This window comes from Macaca mulatta, chromosome 13, assembly GCF_049350105.2.
Source record: "Macaca mulatta isolate MMU2019108-1 chromosome 13, T2T-MMU8v2.0, whole genome shotgun sequence".
In the NCBI taxonomy this organism is placed as follows: domain Eukaryota; kingdom Metazoa; phylum Chordata; class Mammalia; order Primates; family Cercopithecidae; genus Macaca; species Macaca mulatta.
In genome coordinates, this window is record NC_133418.1 from 26216280 (window position 1) to 26244167 (window position 27888).

At 42.2% G+C, this 27888-nt stretch overlaps 2 protein-coding genes and 1 pseudogene across 3 annotated transcripts in view; 2 read left to right on the plus strand and 1 right to left on the minus strand.

The window, feature by feature from the left end:
• The window catches only part of CD8B (CD8 subunit beta), a 43277-nt gene extending 39313 nt beyond the window's left edge, over nt 1-3964 (plus strand). For both annotated transcript variants that reach the window (XM_077959070.1, XM_015112806.3), the window contains exon 6: nt 3594-3964. In XM_077959070.1, the coding sequence (XP_077815196.1) occupies nt 3594-3683 (90 nt within the window). In that variant the 3' untranslated portion in view covers nt 3684-3964. The remainder of the gene's footprint in view (nt 1-3593) is intronic.
• The window catches only part of CD8A (CD8 subunit alpha), a 43061-nt gene that overhangs the window by 6935 nt on the left and 8238 nt on the right, over nt 1-27888 (plus strand). The window lies entirely within an intron of this gene.
• On the minus strand, nt 15869-17164 carry LOC106993043 (histone-lysine N-methyltransferase SUV39H2 pseudogene; annotated as a pseudogene).

Here is a 27888-nt window from a genome sequence, read left to right on the forward strand (position 1 = left end):
GCAGTTCTGATTTACCCAGACCACTAAAACTCTCTCCATTATCAGCAATAAGGCTATTTCGTTTTCTTATCATTCATGTGTTCACTGGATTAGTACTTTTAATTTCCTTCAATAACTTTTTCTCTGCCTTCTTAACTTGGCTAATTATTTTGACACACGAGACTTAGCTTTCAGCCTATCTCCTCTTTCAACATTCCTTCCTCACTAAACTTAATCATTTCTAACTTTTGATTTAAAGTGAGAGATGTGCAATTCTTCCTTTCCCTTGAATGCTTAGAAGCCATTGTAGGGTTATTAATTGGCCTAATTTTAATATTAATTGGCCAAATTTTCATATTATGCCTCAGGGCATAGGGAGGTCTAAGGAGGAGACAGAATGGCTAGTGGTGGAGCACTCAGAACACACTCAACAGGTTCACTGTCTTACATGGGCATGGTTCACGGTGCCCCAAAACAATTCAAATAGTAACATCAGAAATAACTGATTACAGTCACCGGAACAGATACAATAATAACAAAAAAGTTTGAAGTATTGCAAGAATTATTAAAAGGTGACACAGAGGCACAAAGTCAACACACGCTATTAAAAAATGGTATTGATAGATTTGCTTCATGCATGGTTGCCACACACTTTCCATTTGCTAAAAATAGAACATCCGTGCAGCACAAAATGAAGTATGCCTATACTTTAAACAGTGCCTGGAACAGAGCAGGTACTCATTACATACAGTTATTCTGCTAATTATGAATATATGCTTTTATTTTTTATATTTATTTATTTATTTTGAGATGGAGTCTCGCTCTGTCACCCAGACTGAAATGCAGTGGTATGGTCTCAGCTCACAGCAACCTCCACCTCCCAGGTTCAAGCAATTCTCCTCCCTTAGCCTCCTGAGTAGCTGGGACCACAAGTGCCTGCCACCACACCCGGCTATTTTTGTATTTTTAGTAGAAACGAGGTTTCACCATGTTGGCCAGGCTGGTCGCAAACTCCTGACCTGAGGTGATCTACCCGTCTTGGCCTCCCAAAGTGCTGGGATTACAGGCATGAACCACTGCACCCAGCCAGTGAATATACATCTTTAATATGTAATTACCTCTTCCCATGAACTATGATTTATGCCAAATATAAAGAAAACTACTGAAGGTAATATACTAGCTGCAAGTTTATTTAGCAAATTAGCAGATTTGCTAAATAAATCTGTCAGATTTAGCAAATTTAACTTTTGCCAAATTTGCTTCAATCTTTTATTTCAAGCAATAAAATGTTTGTGTTGAGACCCCTTCTTCACCCCTATTCCATCCTCAATACTGCATACCCTATCTTGAAATTTGTGGGTTCTGCCTTGAGGCTTTGTTTATACTTGTGATTCTCTTATTATGTAAGTATCTATAAACAATGACATAATAATGAATAATATGTGGCATGTGCTTTTATTCTTTATAAATAATGTCAGACTGTACACGCACTTTTAAAATTTGCTTATTTCATTCAATATATATATATATATATATATATATATTTATTTATTTATTTTGAGACAGAGTCGCACTCTGTTGCCCAGGCTAGAGTGCAGTGGCGCGATCTCGGGCTCACTGCACTGCCTCCCGGTTCACGCCATTCTCCTGCCTCAGCCTCCCGAGTAGCTGGGACTACAGGCACCTGCCACTATATCCGGCTAATTTTTTGTATTTCGTTTAGTAGAGAGGGGGTTTCACCGTGTTAGCCAGGATGGTCTCGATCTCCTGACCTTGTGATCTGCCTGCCTCGGCCTCCCAAAGTGCTAGGATTACAGGCGTGAGCCACCGCGCCCGGCCACATTCAACATATTTTTGAGATTTACCTGTGTTTGATGCCTGTGGATCTAGTTCATTTATTTGTGTCATATTTTATTAATGTATGACAATTTTATTCATTCCCCTATTATTAGATATTAGTTTGTAATTATTATAATTTTCCAATTTCTGTTGTTTGTGCTTCTGTGAACACTCTTATACATCAAAGCTTCTCTGAGCAATGAACCTGGAAGTGGAAGTTCTGGGGCCAGAGCATCTTCATTTTTAATAGATATTTTTCCTAGATATCCCAAATTATCTCCACAGCAGTTGTAACAGTTTACATCCCCATCAGCATTGCATAACAGTTATTTGGCCATATCCTTTCCCGTGCTTGATGTTATTGGTCTTGTTCATTTTGCTAATTTGAGTATAAAATGATATCAGTTGTTTTCATTTGCATCTCACTGATTCAGGTAAGGTTTGGCATCTTTTTATTTGGATATTGGCTTGGTCACGTACTTTGCCCAGTTTTAATTCTGCTGTCTTTAACTTATTACTTTGTGAGAATCTGATATGTTATGGATGAAAATCTTCTGTTGCTTTTATGCACTGCAAATATCTTCTACTAATTTGAGACTTAAATTTTGTATTGGTTTTTGCCCTGCATACTTTAAACAAATGTTTGAATGGTAACATCATACTTTTATGGCTTGTGCTTTTATATTTTGACCAAGAAATTCTGTCCTTATCATGTCTCTGTCTTAAAAACACATTTTTAAAAAAGTTTTGAAACTTTGCTTTTCATATTTATTCTATCTGGAGTATACATTTGTGAATGGTTTGAGATAAAGTTCAAGTTTTACATTTTTCCCACATGGGAAGCCAATGTCACAGCACCAATGATCGAATCCTTTACCCACTAGAGTGCCCAGCCATCTCCAACATTTTCACATCTGTATTTTCTAGGCCCCCCTACTCTCTTTCATTGTTCTTTTCGTGTTGAAGTTACTAGAGTTTATAAGTAATAATATTTGGAATAATGGGTTCCCCCTTACCCTTCAGCAAAATTATTCAGCTATTTTTGGTCCTTTATACTTCCACATGAATTTGATAATCAGCTTGTCAGGAGAATCTGGTTGGCAGTTTGAACGCACTGGATCTGTAGATTAACTGGTGAAAACTGACATCTTCCTGAAGTTGAGTCTTTATGTCCATTATAATGCACCCCAGAGGATAAGTTTCCATCAGAATAAATTCTCTGACATTTGTGACCGTCTTGTCTTCCAACCTGTGGTGACAATAGCCACCCTACCTTACCACTCTCCTGAGAGAAATTTTTAAAGCATGGGGATATCTCTAAGTCTCTTGCAGCTGTAGACCCGCACATCCTTGATTCCAAATGGCAGAAAACTAATTTGCAGGTCAGACACTATTGAAATTCACCCTGATTAACCATGGCAATAAAATTGAGAGTGACGCCTAAGAGGGAGGATAAAACCCTCACCCGCTTTCCCAAATGAGATGAACTTTGGGGAATAACTGAGTAGGTAATTCTCTGTGTGTGGTTTCCTCTTTCTGAGAAGAAATCAACAGAAACAGAGTTTTCTGACTTTGAGATCCTGAATCAAATGTGTTTGGATCCTGTGGTAACCCTAGGCCTATCGAGTGTTATGCACCAGCTCTTTCTGTGTTTAATTTGACACAACATCTCACTCGACTAAGTCACAGAAAAAAAAATCAGTCATTACTTAATAAGTAACCAACACCTTGACTTGGTGCATGTATTGAGACTCTCTTGTTTTTCTTTTTGCAAGGCCTCAAGGGGAAGGTATTTCAGGAATCCTTGTCCCCCGATGCCTGCACGGAAACTACAGCAATACTGCAACCTTAAAGAAGCTGCTTAGCCCATGGATCCTGAAAACCATAGGCAAGAAGCACAGGTCCCGATGAGTGGATCTTTACCACTTTTACCAGATTCCTCCCTCCTGCTGAGGGATCATCCCACACACCCAGCAGAGACTTCTCTGCCACCATCAACCCCCCAAGTCATAGGGGGCTCAAGTTCTGCCCTGGTGAGCTGTGGTCCCCATCCTTGTGAACCCCCAAAGTGTCCACCTTGTGGAACTAAATGTATCCATCTTGAATAAATTTGCCCCAAATCCTAAAGACTGGGAAAAGGGAACCATTGAGCTTGTTAAGTACTGGGGAACGTCTTTGCTTCCTGCGTCTCTAGCACCAGATCACCATGAGTATGAACCACCCATTTCAGAAGAACCACCAAATGCTGAGGTTAGAGAGGGTTACTTATGTCAGGCAGATGTTCTCTCCTTGTGAGGTAAAACATTTTTAAGCTTCTTTGATTTTTTAAATTTTATTTTTATTTATTTATTTATATATTTTTGAGACAGAGTCTCGCTCTGTCACCCAGGCTCGAGTGCCGGGACTCGATCTCAGCTCACTACAATCTCTGCCTCCTGGGTTCAAACAATTCTCCTACCTCTGCCTGCTGGGACTACAGGCACATGCCACCACACATGGCTAATTTTTGTATTTTCAGTAGAGACAGGGTTTCACCATGTTTGGCCAGGCTGGTCTCGAACTCTTGACCTCAGGTGATTCACCCACCTCGGCCTCCCAAAGTGTTGGAATTAGAGGTGTGAGCCACCCATGCCCAGCCTACTTTTAATTTATTTTTTATTTTTGAGACAAGGTCTCACTCTGTCACCCAGGCTGGAGTGCAGTGGTACAATCACAGTTCACTCTAGCCTTGACCTCCCAGGCTCAGGTGACTCTTCTACCTCAGCCTCCTGGGTAGCTGAGACTATAGGTGGGCACTACCACACCGGGCAAATTTTTGTATTTATTGTAGAGACAGGGTCTCCCTATGTTGCCCAGGCTGCACTTAAGGTCCTGGGCTCAAGCAACCTACCTGCCTCAGCCTCCCAAAATGTTGGGATTACAGCCGTGAGCCACCATGCCCTCCCTCCCTCCCTCCCTCCCTCTCTCCCTTCCTTCCTTCCTTCCCTCCCTCCCTCCTTCCTTTTCTTTCTTTCTTTCCTTTTTTTCTTTTTGAGTCAGAGTCTCACTCTGTTGCCCAGGCTGGAGTGCAGTGGTGTGATCTCAGCTCACTGCAACCTCCACCTTCCCGGGTTCAAGCAATTCTCCCACCTCAGCCTCCCCATTAGCTGGCATTACAGGAGACTGCCATCATGCCTGGCTAAATTTTGTATTTTTGTAGAGATAGGGTTTCATCATGTTGGCCAGTCTGGTCTGAAACAAGTTTGTGTGTGTGTGTGTGTGTGTGTGTGTGTGTGTGTGTTTAAAGCTTACGAATACATGAATATAAGTTTTGTCAGAAAAAATATAATTAATATTTCTTTGCTTTCCCAAACCTGCCATCAACACAATTTGTATAAACCTAGAGATTTTTCTGTGCATTTAGACACACACTTTTCTGTGCATTTAGACATTCACACACACACACACAATTTTTACCTAAAAGAATTATAATACATATATTGGTCTGCAACTCACTTCTTTTACTTAACAATATGTGTCAGAATTTGCTATATTCCAGGACATATAGATGTATTGGCTTACGTTTAACTGCCACCTGGTATTCCTGTAGGTCAGTGAACCATAATTTAAATTCCTGTTGCCCCATTGATGAAGACTGGGTTAGCCCACTTTAAAGGCAATGCTGCACAAACACCTTCGCACCTGCCTTATTATGCAGAGGTATGAGGAAATATATTTTGCTGCACACAGAGCTAGACATGATATTGGTTGAGAGCTCAGGCAATCTCTGGGAAAACATTGATAAATAGTCATTAAAATGGATGGGACAAGGGAAAAAAGAGACAAGAAACAACTGTAACCAATAGAAAACAGTTACAAACATAGTAGATATTAATCCAACTGTATCAATAATCATTTTCAATGTGAATGGTCTAAATACACCGAGTAAAAGACAGAGATTGTCAGAGCAGCAAAAAAGCAAGGCCTAACCATATGCTGTCTACAAGAAACCCACCTTAAATATAAGACTCAGATGGGTTATAAGGAATAGAAAAAGATATATCATGTTAGCACTATGGAAAGAAAGCTGGAGGAGCTAATTTCAGATGAAGCAGACTTTATGGCAAGGAAAATCATCAGGGATAAAGAAGGGCATTATGTAATATTAAAGGGGTCAATTCTCCAAGAAGACAAAACAATCCTCAACATGCATGCATCAGCAAAGCATCAAAATACCTGAGACAAAAAATGATAGGTATGCAAGGAAAAATACACAAAGTCAGTATTATAGTTGGATATTTCAATACTTCTCTCTCAATAATTGATAAATCGAATCTGGCAGGTAAGAAGTCAGTAATGATTTAATTGACCTCAACAGCACTCTCAACCAGTTTGAGCTAATTGACATTTATAGAATACTCTATCCAACAACAAAATACATATTCTTCCAAGTTCACATGGAACATTTACCAAAAGAGATTGCATTCTGTCCCATAAAGCATTCTTTAACAAAGTGAAATGAACAGAAATCATGTAAAGTATGCTCTCAGACCACAATAGAATTAAACTAGAAATTAATAACACAAAGAGAGCCGAAAAGTCTCCAAATACTTGAAGATTAAACAAAGTGCTTCTAAATAACACATGGGTCAAAGAAGACATCTCAAGAGAAATTTTAAAACACTGAACTAAATGAAAATGCAACTTCTCAAAATTCATGGGATGCAGCAATGCAGTACTTCGAGGGAAACTTATAGCATTAAATACATATATTTTAAAAAGAGATCTAAAATTGATCATCTAAAATTCCACCTTAGGAAACAACGGAAGGAAGGGCAATACAAGCCTAAAGCAAGCAGAAGAATAAAAATAATAAAAATTAGAGAAATCAATGAAATTGAAAACAGGAAACAATAGAGAAAATAAAACAAAAGCTCCTTCTTAGAAAAGATCAATAAAATTGGTAAAACTCTAGTCAACCTAACCAAGAAAAAAAAAGAGAAGACAAAAATTACTAATATCAGAAACAATAGAGAGATCATTACTATGGATCTCACAGACAATAAAAGGATACCGAAAGAATATTATAAATGGATGGGGCCACTTGTGTATGGCAAGCTTGGCTATTCCTTTTCTTTCTCATCCTGAAAGAAGGCAAAGGGTCCTAGCTCTCCGTACTACCTTCCCTTTCTCACCACCCCACTCTCCTTCTCAGAGGGAAATTGGGACATGAAGCCATCAATCCCAGGAATATCATGTAATCTCACTGGGCATTATTTTTTCCCATATTTCAGCCAAAATATGCTAAAATCTCACCACTCAAAAAAAAAAAAAAAGGTTAAAGAAGATTCCCAAATTGCATAAGCTTTAGGCCCCACAGGAACTCTATCTGCTTTGTTTGCCATACTGAAATTTCTGCTAAGATTCAGGGGGAGCAGGGGCGGTCAGGGTGAATTTGAGACATCGGTTTGGTGCACCAGAGTTTTTCTTTTTCAATAAGGTGTTTTGTGGTAGAAGAAATAGCAATGTAATTCCTACAGTGTAAGAGCTGAAAGACATTAACCTCCTTGAGTTAAAAGTCAGAAAACAAAAGCACAAGAGGACAAGAACAGACAATCCACACACAACAAAGAAAATTCAAGTGATTGCAGATCTACAGAAAAACCGTCAACCACAATAAAAATCAAAGGAAATAGCAAAAATTATCCCACTTCTTGCTTTTCTCAAAATAATATTGATGCATACACACACACACACACACACACCCCACACATACTAAGTCCTCACTTAACATCATGTATAGGTTCCTGGAAACTGTTATTTTAAGTAAAATAACGTACAGCAGATCCTCAAAAAGTATTTTTTCATTCAATGCGGTTTTTTTTTACAATGTCGATTGAAAAATTGGTTTTACTAGATGTTGTTTAGCTTAAAGTTGCAGTTTCCCAGAACCTACAGATGACAGTGAAGACTTACTATAAGCATATGTGTGTGTGTGCGTGTCCGCGTATGTGTGTGTGTGTAATTTTTTTTAATTCCTGGGGCTGACCAAGAGTTAGTGAAAGAAGAACTCTGATGTGGCCAACAGTGTACATCTGTCAAATCTTTGAAAGGCCAACTTGCCTTTACAGCCATTTCCTTCTAAAAATTCAAACCAAGAAAATAATTCAAATGCACAAAAAGATATATATGCCAAAATGTATCTTTGTTTATTACTTTTTAACAGCTATGTGGTTTTTATACTCCATAACATCACTTTAAAATATACAATGTACAAACTGTTAGAAATATAAAGAGGAAATAGTAAATCCACAAATACATTTGAAAAACTTACAGTTCTTTCAGAAATTAGATCAAGTAGATAAAAATTTTAAAAAGACATAGCAGCTATGGGTAATACATTTTACAAAGCTTGATCTAATATAAAAGAATTTTGTGCCCAATCAAGTATACAAAACTGTGCCTACATTTATTTATGAAATCAACCATCAATCAAAAACTTAAATTTCAAAAAGCGTAAAGACAGCCACATTCTCAGACCACAGAGCAATAAAATTATAAACCAAGGAAGGGGGAAAATAATCTATCCACTTAAAAAATTGTTATCACCTTTTAAGAACTCTTATGATCACTAAGAAACAAAAATTGAAATTATACACTATTTAGAAATTACTGTATCATAATTTAAAAAGTACGCACGACCTAAATGTCTAATTGGGCAAAGTATGAGTGGAATATTATGCAGATATCAGATAAGATTCATGAAGAACGTGTTATAAAAGAAATTGGCTGAAATAAAATTTTTACGGAACTTCACGATTAAAAAATTTTTAAAGCAGGCTGAAGACCTGAATAGGAAATATGATGACAGTGATGGAAAAAAATTAATACATAAGCATAAGATAAAAACAAAGCAAATACAAACAATATACCAAAATGTTAGGAGTGATTATAATTCCATATTGGCACTATAAAGCCATTATTTTTGTTTTGTTTTCTATTCTCCAAAACACTTTTAACCTAAAAAAGGCAGCAAAAGTGAGGCAGAGAGGAATTTTAGGGACTTGCTAAAGTCACAAATTCAATGCACGGCCCAGGCCACCCCCAGCTGCCATTGCTATGTCTAATCAGCCCGGGACTTCGGTAAACAACAACAACAACAAAAAAACCAGGAGAGAAACCGGCTTGGCCTAAGGACTTGGTGTTGGCTGACAGCAGGACACGTTTCGACTAAGGAGCTCTGGTTCCAAGCACCCCCAGAGCCAGCGCAGGAGAGGACCTTCCAGGTAAACTAAAACCAAGAGAGAGATGAAGTTGGTGAATAAGTCAAAAGAACCTCAGAGGGACCTTGGCTCCCGCACCCTCCCACCTTAGTGCTCCGAGTTGTTCCCTGTCTCCACAGCACCCGCGCCCAGCGCGCGCAAGGATGTCAGATCCTTGCGCCGACCCTTCTCTGCACCACGACCTCAGTGTCCTGCGCGGGAAATCAGAGGCCGGACGCTCCACCTGCCCCAGGGCACGCCCAAAGCCTCCAAGCCCATCTCCTTCCTGCCGGGTGCTCACCTCCTCCTCCCCGCGGGCCCACGGCCTTCTTGAGGGGCTGCGGATGCGAATGAGCCAGGGAGGGGATCCCGCCCGCGGCCCCTAGGCATCTCTGCCCAGCGGCCCCGACAAGGGGACCAGCAGACGCAGCCAGCTCAGACCCGGGCAGGGCCTCGGCACCCAGAACCGCTCAGGATCTCCATTCCAGTCCCTTCGCATTTTCTGACAGAGACGGAGAGTTGGGAGAACGAGACTCTCAAGTATGGGGACTTCTACCCACCATTAAAGCTTTGACATTTTGTCCATTTCTTTTTTTTTTTTTTTTTTTTTTTTTTTTTGAGATGGGAGTCTCGCTCTGTCGCCCAGCCTGGAGCGCAGTGGCTTGATCTCCGCTCGCTGCAACCTCCGCCTGCAGGTCTCAAACGATTCTTCTGCCTCAGCCTCCCGAGTAGCTGGGACTACAGGCTTGCGCCATCACGCCCGGCTAATTTATTTTATTTATTTATTTTTTATTTTTTGGTAGTAGAGACAGGATTTCGCCATGTTGGCCAGTCTGGTCTCGAACTCCTGACCTCAGGTGATCCGCCCGCCTCGGTCTCCTAAAGTGTTGGGATTACAGGCGTGAGCCCCTGCGCACTACGCCCGGCCCATTTTGGCCATTTCTACAGACGGATGCATTGCACAGGAGGCTCACAGCACTAATTGGTAGATACTACCAGATGCTGAGAGGTTAGGGCGCCTACTCGCAATATCTCTGGGCAGTGTCTTGGGCTAGAAATGCCATAATTAGCCGCTCGCTCTTTTGACCCCTTGTAAACTGCAGTTCCCGCTGCACCTCCGCCCCACCCGAGTGGTAATTTCCTAGTGGTAATCTACGTGGGCCTGTGATAAGATAGGTAGCTCCTGGTGGTGGGGGTGAGAAGGCGGGGAGCTGGAGCCCCAGCCAGGGGCTAGGCTGTAAGGGCTGGGGCGAAGATAGAGGTTGCTGGGCCCCCAGATGCAAGGAACGTGCACCCGCTTAGTTTTTGCTCGCGGTCAGTAAGATGCAGACTGAATTCGAAGTCGCTCCCTCCTCCGCTCACCCCAACCAGGCCAAAACCAAAACAGCACCGCCCCCTGCTGGGCCGAAGGGGCGTCAGATTTTGCTGGACGCGGGTGACGGGCAGTGTCCCTGCTGCTAGTCCCCAGTTACCTGGAGTGCTCACCTTCCCTGGGCCTCAGTTTTTCTTCCTCCGTAAAATAAATGCGCTGGGCCGGATCTTTTCTGAGTTCTCGTCTCGCTACGGTTTCTAGATCCCTCCTCTGGCCTCCCCGCACCAGGGAGCTTCAGGCGACCCTTCGCTGTCCCCCCACCCCACCCTCTCTGGACCCCGTTTCTGCCTCAGTACTGCGCGCTGAGCTCTGCCCCTCCCCAGGACCTGACCTCCTCAGGGGCCGCTGTTCCCTGGGGTAACAGTGGGAAACTTGTCGGCCGTCTCCGCTTAGGGGCTCGCTGTGCACAGAAAGATGAATTCATGGGCAAGGTGGCGGAGGGATCCAGGCTCTGGTGGACGCTTTACAGCCCTGCCAAGACTGGCCCCGAGATTTTCCCAGAGCCAGCTGCTGAGGGTGGAAGGGCTGCAAGGTCCACCGCCTTACTTAGCTAGGACCCGGCCCCACCTCCTCTCCAGCCGACCCTGTCTCCACCGGTGCGGTTGCTGCTAGGTTCCCAAACACAGTGTTGCTGTTTCTGGTCTGACATCGCGGCCCTGCTCCTGCCTGCCTTCAGCCTGGGCTAGCCCCCCGCCCTTCCCCCAGCTCCCTGGCCCTGCGCCCACCACACTCCTCCTCCGCCTCCTTTAGGCTGATTCAGGCTCACCGGCTCTCGTCGCCCTGGTGGCCCTCCCCAGCCCTCCTATGCGCCTGCTCCGGGTGGCGCTCCGCTGGGCTCCTCGTGCGCCTGTCCGCGACCGCACCCACCGCATCCTGGCACCCCCATCGTGGCATCACATGTTCCCTCATCTGTCCTCATGGCTGGCGTGTCTCCCTGCGGTGGGACCTGCAGAACAGGAATTGGTGCCGGGTCAGCAGCCGGCAATGAAACTGGACGAAGCCTGCAAACCCCACACATACGCCAGCTTCACATAGCTTGTCTCCATTGCACAGCAGCGTGGGAAAGCACCGTTCTCTACCCTCCAAGTAAAAAGCTGACTGTGGGGCACAGAGGAGATCCTATAGCATGGCTGTGCTTCTGGGCACGCGCAGAAACATTCCCAAATGAGTTTTTTGTTGTTGTCGTTTGTTTTGTTTCTTGTTTGTTTTAAGGTACAGGGTCTTGCTGTGTCGCCCAGGCTGGAGTACAGTGGTCCAATCACGGCTCACTCCAGCCTCGACTTCCGGGCTCAGGCGATCCCCCCCACCTCAGTTTCCCAAGTAGCTTGGACCACAGACCTGCGCCAGCACGCTGGCTTTTTTTTTTTTTTTTTTTTGAGAGAGAACCTGATTTCCTTCCAACCAATTGTGCTCTCCTAATTCCAACAACCAAATGAAGCTTCAACGCTTCTTTTTGTTCAGAGGCCTCTTGAGTCCTGTCCTACTCACAGTAAAGGCTCTGACAAAAACAAACAAAAAAACCATCACCACCAAAAACAAAAACATCATGGGGCAAAATAAACTGCATCTTAAAAAGGCCTATTTCTCTCTTTCTCTCTCCCTCCAATTTGTTGTCTTGAAACGGTTTACCCAAAATGGAAACTTTAAAAAAAACAGTGGAAATTTTTCTCTTTGCACAAGATGGCTAATTCTTTTGGGTGCTGGCCTGGGATCCATGAAATAACCTACACTCGACCATAAAACTTTTCACTCCCATGTTTTGCAAACTGATGACCTTGCTGGCAACAAGCCCCCCGTGTGACTTTCCGAGGGAATTTGAGTGGTGCGAGCCGGAGGATGGGGCCTCACTATGTTGCCCAGGCTGATCTCCAACTCCTGGACTCAAGTGATGCTCCCGTCATGGCCTCCCAAAGTGCTGGGATTACATGTGTGAGCCAACGTGCCCCGCCCAAAGGGCAGTTGACCTCAGCGTCTGAGGTGTGGAGGGAGCAGCTTGTTCCTTTTTCCTGCTCTACTTGGAAGGTACAAACCAGGCTAAGCAATCCTCTTCAGTCTGTCCCCACAAAAAGAGAGAGAGGAGTTGCTGCAGGCCAAGGACAAGGATAAAGGGAGGAGAGAGCCCTTGACTTGTCCCACTTCTTGACTTTCCTTGCCGTGGTCTTTCCTTCCTCTCTCCAGTCCACATGTCCCCTTCTGTAGTCCTAGAAATGGGTCACCCCCTACAGGAGTCAGAGCCTTCCCCTAGCCCTCATGCTCTGAGGATGAGTGGGTGGAAACAGTCGCCTTCCCTCTCGCAATGTTTCCATCACTGCATCCTCCAGCTTGCACCACTCAGATCCCCTCGGAAAGTCACACGGGGGGCTTGCAACCAACAAGGTTGTCACCGTTTACATAACGTGGGAGTGAAAAGCTTTATGGTCGAGTTGAGGTTATTTCATGGATCCCAGGCCAGCACTCAAAAGAATTAACCATCTTATGCAAAAAGAAAAATTTCCGCTGGCTTTGCAAAGTTTGTTTTGGGTAAACTGTTTTAAGGTAGCAAATTGTCACATACACATAAAAGAGAGAGAAAGAAAGAAATGAGCCTTTTTTGGATGCAGTGTATTTTTCCCCATTTTTTTTTTTTTTTTTTTTTGCAGAGCCTTTACTGTGAGTAGGACAGGACTCAGGAGGCCTCTGAACAAAAAGAAGAGTTGAAGCCTCGTTTGGTTGTTGGAATTAGGAGAGCACAATTGGTTGGAAGGAAATCAGGTTCTGTAAGCATCAACAAAATTTGTAGTTTAAGTGATGTGAGTTATGGAGGGCAGAGAGTACTTGGTATATGGAAGTTACTGAAACAGAGCAGTGGACAAATGGGCAGTCTGCAGAAGAGAAAAGCTGAATAGCCAGCAAACATGGGCCCAGATGCTCAGTCTCAACCTTAATAAGAGAGGTGCAAGTTTAAACAACGAGATACCATCACACCTTATCAGATTGGCAGAATTAAAAAGACTGACAAAACCAGGAATAACAAAGCTCGTGGGTAAATGAAAACTCCACAGCTGGTGTCAGTGTGGACTGGAACCATGACTTTGGAGAAAAGTGTATCAAAAGCTATGGGGCACATCTTTCAAACTGGTCATTTCTCACAAGATTGCCATACTCCTCAGTCATTCCTTTTCCAGGAAAACACCCTAGAGAAAATCTTGTACTTGGACTCTAGGGAATGTATACAAGGATGTCCATTGTAGGTTAGCTTATAACAGCAAAACCCAGAAATAGCCCAAAAGTACATCAACAAAGGAATGAATAAATAAAAGTGGCAGTTGTCATTAAACCTTTTTCCTTTTCTTGTATCACCCCAAAGTATGAAAGACTATGAACTCCTTCACTCATTAAAAAAAAAAAAAAAATTAGGCCAGGTGTGGTGGCTCATGCCTGTAATCCCAACACTTAGGAAGACATAGGCAGGTGGATCACTTGAGATCAGGAGTTCAAGACCAGTCTGGCCAACATGGCAAAACTCTGTCTCTACTACAAATACAAAAATTAGCCAGGCATGGTGGTGCGTGCCTGTAATCCCAGCTACTCGCGAAGTTGAAGCAGGAAAATCGCTTAAGCCCAGGAGGTGGAGGTTGCAGTGAGCCGAGATCGCACCACTGCACTCCAGCCTGGGCGACAGAGAGAGACTCTGTCTAGAAAAAAAAACAAAAGAAAAGATTTAGCAAGGAACAGTGGCTCATGCCTGTAATCTCAGCACTTTGGGAGGCTGAGGCAGGAGGACTGCTTGAGTCCAGGAGTTGGAGGCTCAGGAGTTGGAGGCTGCAGTGAGCTGTTATCACACCAATGCACTCAACCTTGGAAAATCACAGAGTGGGGGGCTTGCCCCTGTTGACAGAGCTAGACTCTGTCTCTAAAAATAATAATAATTAATTGTGGCAAAATATACATAACAATCTTACCATTTTAACATTTTAAGTGTACAGTTCAGTGGTATTGAGTACATGCATATTGTTGTGCAACCTTCACCATACTTCTCTGTAACTCTTTTCACCTAGAAAAACTGAAACTCTATAACCGTTAAACAATAACTCCCATTCCTCCCTCTCCCCAGCCTGTCCCAACCACCGTGCTACTTTCTGTCTCTATTATTTTGACTACTCTAAATACCTCAAATACACAGAATCATACAGTACTTGTTTTTTTGTGACTGGCTTAATTCACTTAGCATAATATCCTCAAGATTCATCCATATTGTGGCACGTGTCAGACTTCCTTTTTAAGCTGAATAATATTCCACTCTAAGTATATACCACATTTTGTTTGTTTAAATAAATCTTATTGTGTATATATAAGTTTATACAACATAATGGTATAAGACACACATATTTAGTAAAATGGACACTATAGTGAAACAAGTTGATATATCCATCATCTCACTTAGTTACCCATTTATTTCCTCCTGTAGCAAAAGCAACTGTGCTCATCTAGCAAAAATCCTGAAATAATACACTATTATTAACTATAGTCTTCATGTTGTACTTTATTTGACTTGTTCATCCTGTATGTTTGCCACTTTGTATCCTTAGACCCGTTTCCTCTCTCCTACTGCAATCTTGATAACCACTGTTTTATTCTCTATATATTTGACCCTTTTCAAAGATTCCACAGGCCAGGTGTGGTAGCTCACACCTGTAATCTCAGCACTTTGAGAGGTCAAGGTGGATCATCTGAGGTCAGGAGTTCGAGACCAGCCCAGCCAAAATGGCAAAACCCTGTCTCTAGTAAATGTACAACCATTAGCCAGGTGTGGTGGCGGGTGCCTGTAGTCCCAGCTACTCGGGAGGCTGAGGCAGGAGAATTACTTGAACCCAGGAGGCAGAGGTTGCAGTGAGCCAAAATTGCGCCACTGCACTCCAGGCTGGGCAGCGGAGTGAGACTCCATCTAAAATAAATAAAATAGGTAAATAAAAGATTCCACATATAAGGAAGATCATGCATTTCTGTGTCTGGCTTATTTCATTTAGTATAACGTCCTCCAGGCCCGTCTAGGTTATGGCAAATGGTGGGATCGCTTCCTTTTTTATTTTTTATTTTTATTATTTTTTAAAAATTCAGTATCACCTATTTGTCTCAAATACAAGTACAGTGAGTATTAACAGGAATGACAATAAAGTAGCAAAAACAGAACTGGTAGATTTGCCCAAATTAAGTGTTTCTCCGAATTTGAGGTGTATGGCAAGCTGAATGCTGTGTTGTTAATTACATTATCAGCTTAACACTTTCAAACACTACGGGAGGCATTTCTCTGTTCACATAGACTTAAGTACACCTATGCTAAGCTGTAGTCTGCCTTCCATTAGTTTGGTCTCTAAGCACCATAAATATGTAGACTTCAAATCAGTCTGTGAGACCCAGTGACCCTCTCTTCAGAGGCATCGGTAATACATTTGGCAAATGTCTTGAAACATACACAATCTTGATAATAAGAGTCCCAAATATGTATTTTTAAAAATGTTAACATTAGGGAAAAAATTACAATTATCATCAGCTCTATTTCCTGAAAAAGTTCAGTTGAGGTAATTTCTGCAAGTCACAGCTCCACATTTCCATACTCTTCTGACCCTCTTTTTGACTGGGCTGTGGTCAATAGAATCTGAAGATATATCTCCAGAACCTTTCATTTGATAATCAAAAGTCAGCTCTTCTCCAGCATGTATGGTTCTCGTGGAAAACAGTGCTCTTTGGGAAAGACGAGTATTGAGGTTATCAATGAAAACATTGAACACCTGAAGATTTGGGTCACAACTGTGATTCACAAAATGAGACACATTGCCGTATCGAGCTGCATCCACTGTGAATTCATTAGATTCATAGTCCAGATCAAAGAGATATGTGATTCCCTTGTTGTCATAGAACTGTCTCTGTCTTTCAGCTTCTTCACTTGTGATTACCTCTCCAACATATTCCATGACAAAACTCATTCTTTTAATCTTCACAAGGGTCTTTATACCCCTGCCATGTCCATTGCTAGTTTGAAAGATGCAGAGCGAATACTGTGTGCCCTTTTGTACAATCCTATTGGGACAGTCAGGTTCACATTGACACCTTGAGTTGCATTCGTAGATGGGAGTACCAGGTGGGATTTTAATTTGTTGGTTTTTATTATAAGCCAAAAGAACTCCAGCTTCAGCAGGACAACATTTTTGAAAGAAGCAATCTGTGCATGAACGGCCAAAGGTAGCTTCATTGACTAAGCTGATTCTAGGAGCTGGTTTATATTCGTTAATGTAATAGAAGTCTGAAGGTGGGCCCTCTAAATTAGCAGTATTTTCAACAAATATCATTCCTTTATGATTCTTCCTTCTGTTGATTTCTGCATCTCTGCAGAGCTATCCTTTGTTTAGCCTTCTTCACAATGTACTCAGTGATGGCAGGTTTCAAAGTTTTGTTATTGTCTTTCGGAGTTATTGCTTTGCCTTTCTTTACCTGAGATAAATAATTATGCTTGTCATTAGAGAAGCAGTAACGGGCACTTCAGATTTTGCGAAGGTTCCCAAGTATTTGTAGAATCTGGCCATCCTTTCCATTTTACAAGATAATATTCCATATCCTTTACTACCTTGTAGTCACACAAGTATTCCACCTCATAATTATTTAGATTCCTTTTGGTGATTCCAATCAATTTACATGTGAGCTTTTCTTTTCTACATAATTCCTGAAGAGTATCAAGTGAAACTAGGCAAGGCACACACCAAGCTGGGAATGGGGAGGGTGAGGGGGTGGCGCTCCAGCCTCACCTCCTCACGCCTCGGCCCCCACCGCCGCCATCTTGTGGAGATCTCCTCCTGTTTTAAGGCTGAATTCCTTTGTATATATCCATACCACAATTTCTTTAACCATTCATCCATTGATGGTTGTCCAGGTTGTCTCCATATCTTGGTTATTATGAATAATGCTACAAAAAACACAGGAGTACAGATACCTTGGTGAGGTGGTGGTTTCATTTCCTTTGGGTATGAGCCCAGAAGAGAGATTCCTGCGTCCACATTTTGTTTATTCATCCAGTAATAAACACTTGGTTTGCTACCACATTTTAGCTACTGTGAAAAATGCTGTTACAAAATGAATGTACTTCTTTACTCAGTTTTAACTTGACATCAAACATTTTTCATCACTATAAAGGATATCATTTCCAAAGTAAATGTTGATTTTTAAAATAAAACCTTATTCTTTTAAATTATTTATAATAGCACATAAATATCAATTTTATTTCAACCATCACTCATTTTTAAAATATAAGAAAAAATTCTTGACTTTTGGAAATTTTCATCACTCCTTCTTCTCCTTAAACTTATGAATTCTAGGCCAGGTGCAATGGTTCACACCTGTAATCCCAGCATTTTGGGAAGCCAAGGCAGGCAGATCACTTGAGGCCAGGAGTTCAAGACCAACCTGGCTAACGGGGTAAAATCCCATCTCTACTAAAAATACAAAAATTAAAAATACAAAATTTAGTCGGGTGTAGTGGTACACACCTGTAATCCCAGCTACTCGGGTGGCTGAGACACAGGAATCACTTGAACCAAGGAGGCGGAGGTTGCAGTGAGTGGAGATTGTGCCACTGCAGTACAGCCTGGGCGGCAGAGTGAGACTGTCTCAAAAAAATAAAAAATAAAAACAAATGAATTTATGAATTCTATTCTACTTCCTCCATAAAAGTTTAATATAATAGGTGCATATGCTTAAGGACCTTATATTGATTAATATTTCATACTTCTCTTCCAAAAAAGCACATGAGATGAATTTTTAATTTCTTGTAACCATAAGTTTCTAAATATTAAAAGTTTTAGATTATGTCATCATTGTGAGTATTAATAGTGCACAATTGTTCTTTATAGCATAAATAAACTATAAGTCTTCAAAATTAATGAATATTAAAAGTAACCTTTGGCCGGGCATGGTGTCTCACACCTGTAATCCCAGCACTTTGGGAGGCTGAGGCAGGCAGATCACTAGAGGTCAGGAGTTCGAGACCAGCCTGGCTAACATGGCAAGATCCCGTCTCTACTAAAAATACAAAAATTACCCAGGCATGATGGTGGGTGCCTGTAATCTCAGCTACTCAGGAGGCTGAGGCAGGAGACTCACTTGAACCCAGGAGGCGGAGGTTGCAGTGAGCCAAGATTGCACCACTGCACTCCAGCCTGGGCAACAGAAGACGACTGTTTATACAAATAAATAAATAAATAACCTTTGTTAGGGGAAACTGGGTGAAGGGTATGGAATTCTCTGTACTCTTTCTTGTATCTGCATGTCAATCTACAATTATCTCAAAAAAAAGTTTAAAAAAAATAATTTTGGGAGAAAATTCAGCTCTTAATGAAATGGACTCCCGCACAAATGAATTTTGGGGTCCATTTAATTAATGAATCCATAAAATAACAGGACTTATTGATTGCTAGAATGAGACAGAGTTCAGCATTAATTTTGTTTTGTTTTTGTTTGTTGTACAATGCAAGTACTGAGACATTTTGTTTCCGTAAATACATAGTTGGCTTTGTTACAGCAGAATCACTAAATCTTCTAACTTTTTCCTTTTTTTTTTTTTTTTTTGCAAAAAGACAAAAGCATGAGCCAGGTGCAGTGGCTCATGTCTATAATCCCAGCATTTTGGGAAGCCAAGGTGGATGGATGGATGCCTTGAGTCCAGGAGTTCAAGACCAGCCTGGGCAATATGGTGAAACCCCATCTCTACAAAAAGTAGCCAGGTGTGATGGTGCACAGCTGTAGTCCCAGCTACTTGGGAGGCTGAGGTAGGAGGATTGCTTGAACCCAGGAGGTTGAGGCTGCAGTGACTCCGCTGCACTCTAGCCTGGGCAAAAGTGCAAGACCCTCTCTCCAAAAAAGAAAAAGAAAGAAAGAAAGAGAGAGAGAGAGAGACAGAAAGAAAGAGGCAACAAACAATGTTATCTATCATCAAAAATTAATTTTAGTGATCTATTAGTTGCTGTATTAGTTTGCTAGGGCTGTTTTAACAAAGTACCACAAACTAGGTGGCTTCAACAAAAGAAATTTATTGCCTCACATTTCCAGAAGCTAGAAGTCCAGGATCAAGGTGTCAGCTGGGTGTGTTCCTTCTGAGAGCTAGAGAAGGAATTTGTTCCGTGCCTCTCACCTAGCTTCTAGTCAGTTGCTGGCAATCTTTGGCATTCCTTGGCTTGTAGAAACATCACCCCATCTCTGCCTTGTTTTCAGATGATGTTCTCTCTGTGTGTGTCCTGATTGCCCCTTTCCATAAGGACACCAGTTATATTGGATTAGAACCCATCCTAATGGCCTCACTTGAACTTGATTACCTCTGTAAGGACCCTATCTCCAAATAAGGTCATATTCTGAGATGCGAGAGTATAAGACTTCAACAAATGTACTTGGGGGGACACAATTCAGCCCATGTTAGTTGCCAAATCTAGAAGGCCTTCTTCCAATTTTGTTGAAGGCAAAGACTTGGGAACCATTGACCTGCACATGGGTTTGTTACCATCTTTAGATTTATTCACTTTCTCAGGTTTTGGAAGCCCTAAACTAGGTTGTACTGAAGCCTACCAAGTAGCCATCAATGACACCATTCTTCTTTCACTTAAAATTGATTGTTGAAATTGATTAACTTGGAAAGAGTTGGGGTATTAGAAATATTTTAATGTAATTTCAAGACAAATTCCAATACAAACAATATTGTGATACAATGCTTTTGTCTTTTTTTCTTTCTTTCTTTCTTTTCTTTTCTTTTTTTTTTTTTTTTTTTTTGAGATGGAGTCTCACCCTATCACCCAGGCTGGAGTGCAGTAGTGTGATCTCGGCTCACTGCAACCTCCACCTCCTGGGTTCAAGCAATTCTCCTAACTCAACCTCCTGAGTAGCTGGGATTACAGGCACTTGCCACCATGCCCAGCTAAGTTTTTTTGTATTTTTAGTAGAGACGAGGTTTCACCATGTTGGCCAGGCTGGTCTCAAACTCCTGACCTCGTGATCTGCCCACTTCGGCCTCCCACAGTGCTGGGATTACAGGCATGAGCCACTGCACCTGGTCAAAATGCTTTTATCTTATCATATATTTTAAACTTGTTAAAATTGTTTTCTTCTTTTTTTTTCTTTTTCTCAGCTGTTTCTTAAGCGCTAAACTTGATTTTCATCAAAACCTTGGAGCTAAAGATGTAGTTCATTGGATTCAAGGAAAATTAAAATACTGCCGTTAACCTCATTGGCGAAGCTGGTCTTCAATGTCAAACCAATTAACAAATCAGACTTACATTCTGTTAAAAAAAAAAAAAAAGTCTGATTCCTTCTGTAATTATAATGAACATGTTACTATGCATCCTTATAATGACTGTCTCACCTCTGAATTCTAGCTCAACGATAGAGAGCTGAGTAGAGTGATGAAGCCCCAAAGTCGGCTGTGAGGCACTCTGCCTCCTGCATTCCTCCCAGATGACCCCCTTTTTTTTTTTTTTTTTTTTTTTTTTTTTGAGACAGAATCTCGCTCTGTCGCCCAAGCTGGAGTGCAGTGGCGATCTCGGCTCACCGCAAGCTCAGCCTCCCAGGTTCATGCCATTCTCTTGCCTCAGCCTCTCGAGTAGCTGGGACTACAGGCGCCTGCCACCATGCCCGGCTAATTTTTGGTATATTTAGTAGAGACAGGGTTTCACTGTGTGAGCCTGGATGGTCTTCATCTCCTGACTTCCTGATCTGCCCACCTCGGCCTCCCAAAGTGCTGGGATTACAAGCATGGGCCATGGCGCCCAGCCCCCAGATGACTCTTTACCTGAATACTGGGGACTCTTCTCAGGAGAAATGCATTCTTTGGCAATTTCTTTTTTTTCTTTTTTTTTTTTTTCGAGACGGAGTGTTGCTCCGTCGCCCAGGCTGGAGTGCAGTGGCCGGATCTCAGCTCACTGCAAGCTCCGCCTCCCGGGTTTACGCCATTCTCCTGCCTCAGCCTCCCGAGTAGCTGGGACTACAGGCGCCCGCCACCTCGCCCGGCTAGTTTTTTGTATTTTTTAGTAGAGACGGGGTTTCACCAGGTTAGCCAGGATGGTCTTGATCTCCTGACCTTGTGATCCGCCCGTCTCGGCCTCCCAAAGTGCTGGGATTACAGGATTGAGCCACCGCACCCGGCCAGCAATTTCTAACGGATGGAAATTACATGAAAAATGTTTAGATTTGTCTTTTTATTGGTAGCCCAGAGGATTATGCACCCACCTCTGGGGCATAGTAAAGACCAGGAGGGTGGGAAGTTTGCCTTTCAGTTTTAAAGTGGAAAATAAAACAATCATGAACGAATAGGCCAGAAAGGGGAACCAGCACAAAGCCTAAACACAGGAAGTTGTTCTTGGGCAGATCCATTTTATGAAGAGAGAACCAATGGGAGTTGAGAATCTGGAAAACAATTTCCTTAAAATTATGTGTATCCCCAAGGACAGCTTCCATGTACTTCCAGAGAGATGAACACTGTGGTTCAAGAACCACTGAACATAAAACTGTGGCACATTCACAAGATAATACACCACACAGTATTTAAAATAAATCTATATGTATCAACGTAGCTCAAAGACACACAATATGATGACATATCTGTATTTTGAAAATCTCAGAAAATAAAATTATATAGCATTTTTATATATATATACACTTATACACATATACATATGTAGTAAAAATTTCAAAACAGAGACGGGAAAGTTGAAAGTAAATGGATAGAAAAATATACATTATGCAGGCTGGGTGCAGTGCTTCATGCGTATAATCCCAGCACTTTGGAAGGCCGAGGCAGGTGGATCACTTGAGGTTGGGAGTTTGAGACCTGCCTGACCAGCAAGGAGAAATGCCGTCTCTCCTAAAAATACAAAATTAGCCAAGCGTGGTGGTGCATGCCTGTAATCCCAGCTACTCTGGGGGCTGAGGCAGGAGAATTGCTTGAACCTGGGAGGTGGAGGTTGTCATGAGCCGAGATCGTGCCATTGCACTCCAGCCTGAGCAACAAGAGTGAAACTCCATCTCAAAAAACAAATAAAAATAAAAATAAAAAGAAAGCTGTGTTGCTTATGAATAAAAGGTAGACTTCAAAACAAAGTATTACCAGAGGTAAAGAAGGACATTTCATAATGATAAAAGAGTCGATTCATCCAGAAGACACAACAATTCTAAATGTGTATACACCTAATAACAAAGCTTCAAAATATAGGAGACAAAATACAGACCGAATTAAAAGGAGAAATAGATAAATCTACACTCATTGAAAATTTGGCATCCTTCTCTCTCAGCTCTATAGGAAAGGTAAAAACATTAAAAATTAAAACACTTACCATCTTTCTGTCATAATGAACAAAACTCCAAATTTAGCTTTTGGTGAGAAGGTGGGTGGGGTGGTATTTGGAAGGGTACCATTTTATCTATAAGGTTCATATGAACATTATATGAACAAAATGCTAACACTTATAAGTTATAAAGAGTGGGCATTTTATATTATTTGGTGTATTGCTCTATGTTAAAATGTTTTCAAAACTTTTCTTTTAAAAAAAGTGAATAGCAGAAATGTTTAAATGAGTGAATAATGAATGAAGTTTGGAAGTCAATGTCACTTCATCTGACATTACCCTCCACAATTCCCCACGCTGCCCCTACCTGCCCTTCTTGGCCTTTCTCCTGTAAGTCCTCCTCATCTTATCATCCACCAATGGCAAACATGTGGGATGTCCTCATGTGGGCCAGGGGCAGACATGAGCTTACAATCTCTACCTGCCACAGGCTTTGATGTCCTCTCTGTGCCTCTCTTATCACCCTAACCTCCCCTGTGAAGTTTTTCTCAAGCCTCATTCTGAATTTTCTGCACTACCTGGATTCCTTGCCAATGTTTTATTTCTTGCTCTTCAATCTGAGCCTTTCCTGAAGGTTTCATATCCTCTTCTGTATGTTTCTTTCCACACCACCTTCCTTTGCAATGACACCCACTCTCACAACTTATCACCTCCTTCCCAAGGCTGCATCCCCAGCCCTGGCCCCTCTCCTGAACTCAAATCCTGGCTCTCCAGTTGCATTCAGAACACTTCTGTTTCAGTGTTCTTGAGATTAAAGATCTGCAACAATTTTGTTACCGAAACACCAGGGGATCCATCTAGGTCCTTCTGCTCACCTCACAGAAAGCCAATCACTGAGAGAGCGTATTGCCAAGGAAGAAGAGTTTAGTCAGGTGCTGCATCCAAGGAGATGGGAGATCAGTCTCAAATCTATCCCTCTGACTGACTAAAATTAAGGGGTTTATATAGCAGGGAAGACATGTAACCATGTGTGGGAAAACAGGAAGTCGGGAGGAGTAAGGAAAAGGAGTTGGACAACAGGAAACAAGAGGTTGGTTAGGCCGTCATGCCAGGTGAAGAGGCTGATGTCTTATTGTTTATAATAAGTGATCTGGTGAGTTTCAGCTCATTGCTACTATCTGGGAGCCCCAATGGTTGGTTTCCCTAGAAAGGAACTCAGATGAGGCAAATGTAACTTTCTCAGGTTTTAAGACTGCAAGGATCAATTTCTATGTTTATTCAAAGAAACCACAAACATTATGAGACCATTGGATCAGTTTTATAGTAAGCATGTGTCAGCAAGGGAGGGGGCTGACAGAGAGTCAATGCAAGGTATAACCAAAATTTTTCCCCATTACAGTTCAGCTTCTTACCCTCTCTGCTCAATCCAAACTGCAACTAAGCATCCTCCCAATTATATTTCAAATATCCTAGCTTCCTGGGATGCCCTCTTCTCTTTACTCTTGATTTCTTATAATTCACTTTGATATGTGCAAAGATGTATGTATTTTTATACTTGGCACTAAGAGTATTTTTGATCTGAGAATGTTTGTCTTTAATTGTGAACATTTTTCAGCCATGCTTTCTTACCATATTTCTTCTCCACAGTCCCTTTGTTCTCCCCTTTCTGAAATCCTATTACACACTTCACCGTGCTAATATATCTCAACAGCTTTTTCAAACTGGTTCAATCTTCATCTTCCTGTGTTGCATTCTCTGTGAATTTCCCCATACTAGCTTCCAATTCAGTAATTATCCCTTCAACCATGTCCAACCTAGAGTATATCCTAGTTTAATATGTAGAGTGTTCATTTCCAGTATGCTCAGTATTTACCATCTTCAACTGTTCTTCTTCAATTTCTGCATTTTCTACATTTGTTGTTCTCTTTGTTTTAAATTTTTTTCAAATTGTTTGATAATTTGCATCTTTTTGGAAGTGAGTGCACATTCCACTTGTTGAGTCTTTTTTATGTATACTTTGAATTTTGAGTGTGTGTGCAGGATTATCTTGAATAGAAATTTTTGAAAATCTCTTCCTCTCTTTACTCTCTCTTTTCCTGAGTTTTTTTTTAGTAGCCTCTGACTTTCCAGGGCCCACAGTCAGAACTAGGCCTTTCATGGATGGCTGTGGGCTGTCTTTCAATCAAGAGAAACCCAGATCCAAATTCCTGTTTCAAGCAGAGAGCCTGGCTCCAGCCTTCCTCTATAGGCAAAGCACTGTGAAACTCTGTTAGCTGAAGGAGTCAAATTCTTGGTGCCTCTACACTAAGAACAGACACTCAAGACCCAGGCCCAAGAATGGTTTGCTAAGAACAGATCCCAGCAAGCCAGCCCCTGATTCCAGTCATTGCCTGGCAGCTACGTCCTTGAAGATGTTTATCTTGCTTTTGAGTACATCTGCCTTCTCCCCTTCCTCCTCTTCCTTTTGTTTTTAACTATACCATTACTATGTGTTAAAGCATGGTATCAGCTGATCTTGATCAGACATATCAAATGCCTCATTCTAAACAACCTCTCTCCTAATTCTTCCTTTATCTTCAAACCCAGCTATGTGTGAAGCCTTTCCTGGCCACTCTTATTTGGAATGAACTATCTCGGCCTCCTCTGGTCTGCAGTATCCTACTTCTACCTTCCTTTAGCTTTTACTGAGCAAGAATTTCTTGAGTGTGTGCCACTCAAGTGTGTGCCAAGCCCTTTGTTTGGCACCCTGGTGTAAACATGAGAGGGACAAGTCTCCTTCCTCAAGGGACCAAGGGTTTGGTTGTCAAGCTGGACAGGCAAACAAACCATTGTACTCCAGTCTGTAGATACCCAAGGTCCGGGTGACACAGAGAAGAGAAGGATGTGGTCTGTACTGTCTGGGAGTGGGAGGGGAAGGAGCTGAACCCCACAGGAAGGAGATGCTTGAGCTGGGTCTCAAGGGAGAGGGGTTTGGTAAGCAGAGAGCAGAGGTGAGAACATTCTTGGCTGAGGGAATAGCATGTTTAAGGGCTCTGAAGTGTAAAGGACTAGGCCCCCGTTGAGAAATGAGAGATGCTGAGCCTAGGAATAGTGAAGAAGGTGACGGGTGAGAGGACAGAGACTATGAAACCAAGTGCTCAGGGCCTCACAGGCAACATTAGGGATCCCTGACATTCTACTAGGGATACCAGGAAGCCCTCTCAGGTTGAAGCAGGAGGTTGGCATGATGAGATTTTCACTAGAAGGGACCAGAGTAGAAATGGGAGTGTCCAGTTAAGAGGCCATTGCAAAAGTTCAGGAAAGAAGGACAGCAGCCTAGATGAACTTGGGGAACTCGGGGTGGAGGAAAAGAAGGGTGACAGAAGTGAAGCCAAATTGATTGGTATTTCTAATTGAGATAAAACAAAGCCCTAATAACTCTAGAGTTTCTAGCCCTGGACGAGTTAACTCCTTCCAAGAACAGTAACATCTCCATAGACCTGAATTGGCAATGGGGACACAGCAGGCAATTTTCCAGCTATGATTCCAGCTTGTCCCTGCAGTCCATGTCTTAGGAGCAGTGGCACAGAACCCTGATGAATTTCCTACCACTGTTCTGCCCGCTTATGCATTTTGAATATGTCTTTAGTCTACATTAAAATTTTCCATTTCCATGGACCAGTTTAAATCAGCATAGAAACTGGTTACTATCTTACCCTATTTACTTCTGGATATTTTTTAAAATAAGGAGCTTGCTTAAAGGAGTGCAGTCATTCACATTTCTTCATGCCATCCCAAGTGAGTGCTGCAGTGTGGGGTTTGGGAGTTTACCTGGAAGTGATGGATAGGCCCAACCCAGCCCTCTGCACACCTGGTCTACAGAAAGTGTCTCCAGAACTCGTGCAATTGCATCTGTTCTGCCTACTGCAAGGCGGATGTCATTGTGGTTACATCGAAAATCCACCACGTTCTGCAAAAAATATCATTGGGGTCACAAAGCCTCCTTGATGGGTTTGACATGTTGCCTTGTCCTCTCCCCTCCAACCCCCATGGTGCTCTGTACAAAGGGGCTGCCACCCCCCGGCTGACACTTTTCTGAGCTGCAGGGCTAGAAGGCCCCCAAGCTGATTTCCGCAAGACTAAGATGGAACTACTCTATTTTAAAGCAGTACACCCCCAAATCTGGTCATCATCATACTCAGGGTCCTGATTCCCAAGATCCAAATATGTGGAGGTTGACTCTGGCCCCCTCCACGCTTCCACCACTGGGCAAGTGCAGTTTGTATCTAGTCATCTTCCTTACCACCCTCTTGATTGTAGCCTTTGGCCAGCAGGGCCATTTGACACTCCTGATACAGTGCTGGTGGTACTGAGCAAAATGGCAAACTACCATCTACAGCAAGGATTGATGTGTTGGTGGCCTGTCTGGACTTGATTGCTTCCTTGTCTCCCTCATTCATGTGAGTTGAGGGACAGCACTGCGTCTACACAGCGAGGGACCCACATACCATGCACACACACACACACATACACACACACACATGCATACATCGATATACCAGTTATAACCATCATTGCAAAGGTGTTTTCTTTCCCAGCTACCTCATCTTCCATCTGAAAAAGCTGCAGGTACTGGTGCAAGCCCTCAGTGATACAGATACATTATATCTACTACAGCCTTGCTAGTGTTGCAATAATGAGAAATTGCCTAAATGTCCACTAACAGCAGAATTACATTATGGAACACCCACATAAAATGCCCCCATTTATAAGAATGAGGTGGATCTACATCTGCTGAAAGCTCTCCTTCCACTGTGAAACAAGATATCTTGCAAAAATACATATCTTATACAATCCCACGTGTCTAAGATGATGTATAAACATCTGTTTAGGTACAGATAATATCTGAGGGACACATTCAACCGTAACAGTGGTTTTCTGTGGGGAGCAGATGACAGTGATGGGAGTTGAGACAGGGGACTTTGTGTTTGTTTTTGTACAATAATATATTGCGCTGTTGTCACTTAAAAGACATTTTTTTAAATTTCAGAATATAAAACGTTACATGTTCCATGTTAGAATAAGCATCTTGGATGCTTTGAGGGAGCTGGAAGGAGGTACTGAAATCCAAATAATTAAAAAAAGAAAAAAAAGCCCATCCAGGCCCCGATATGGTGGCTCACAC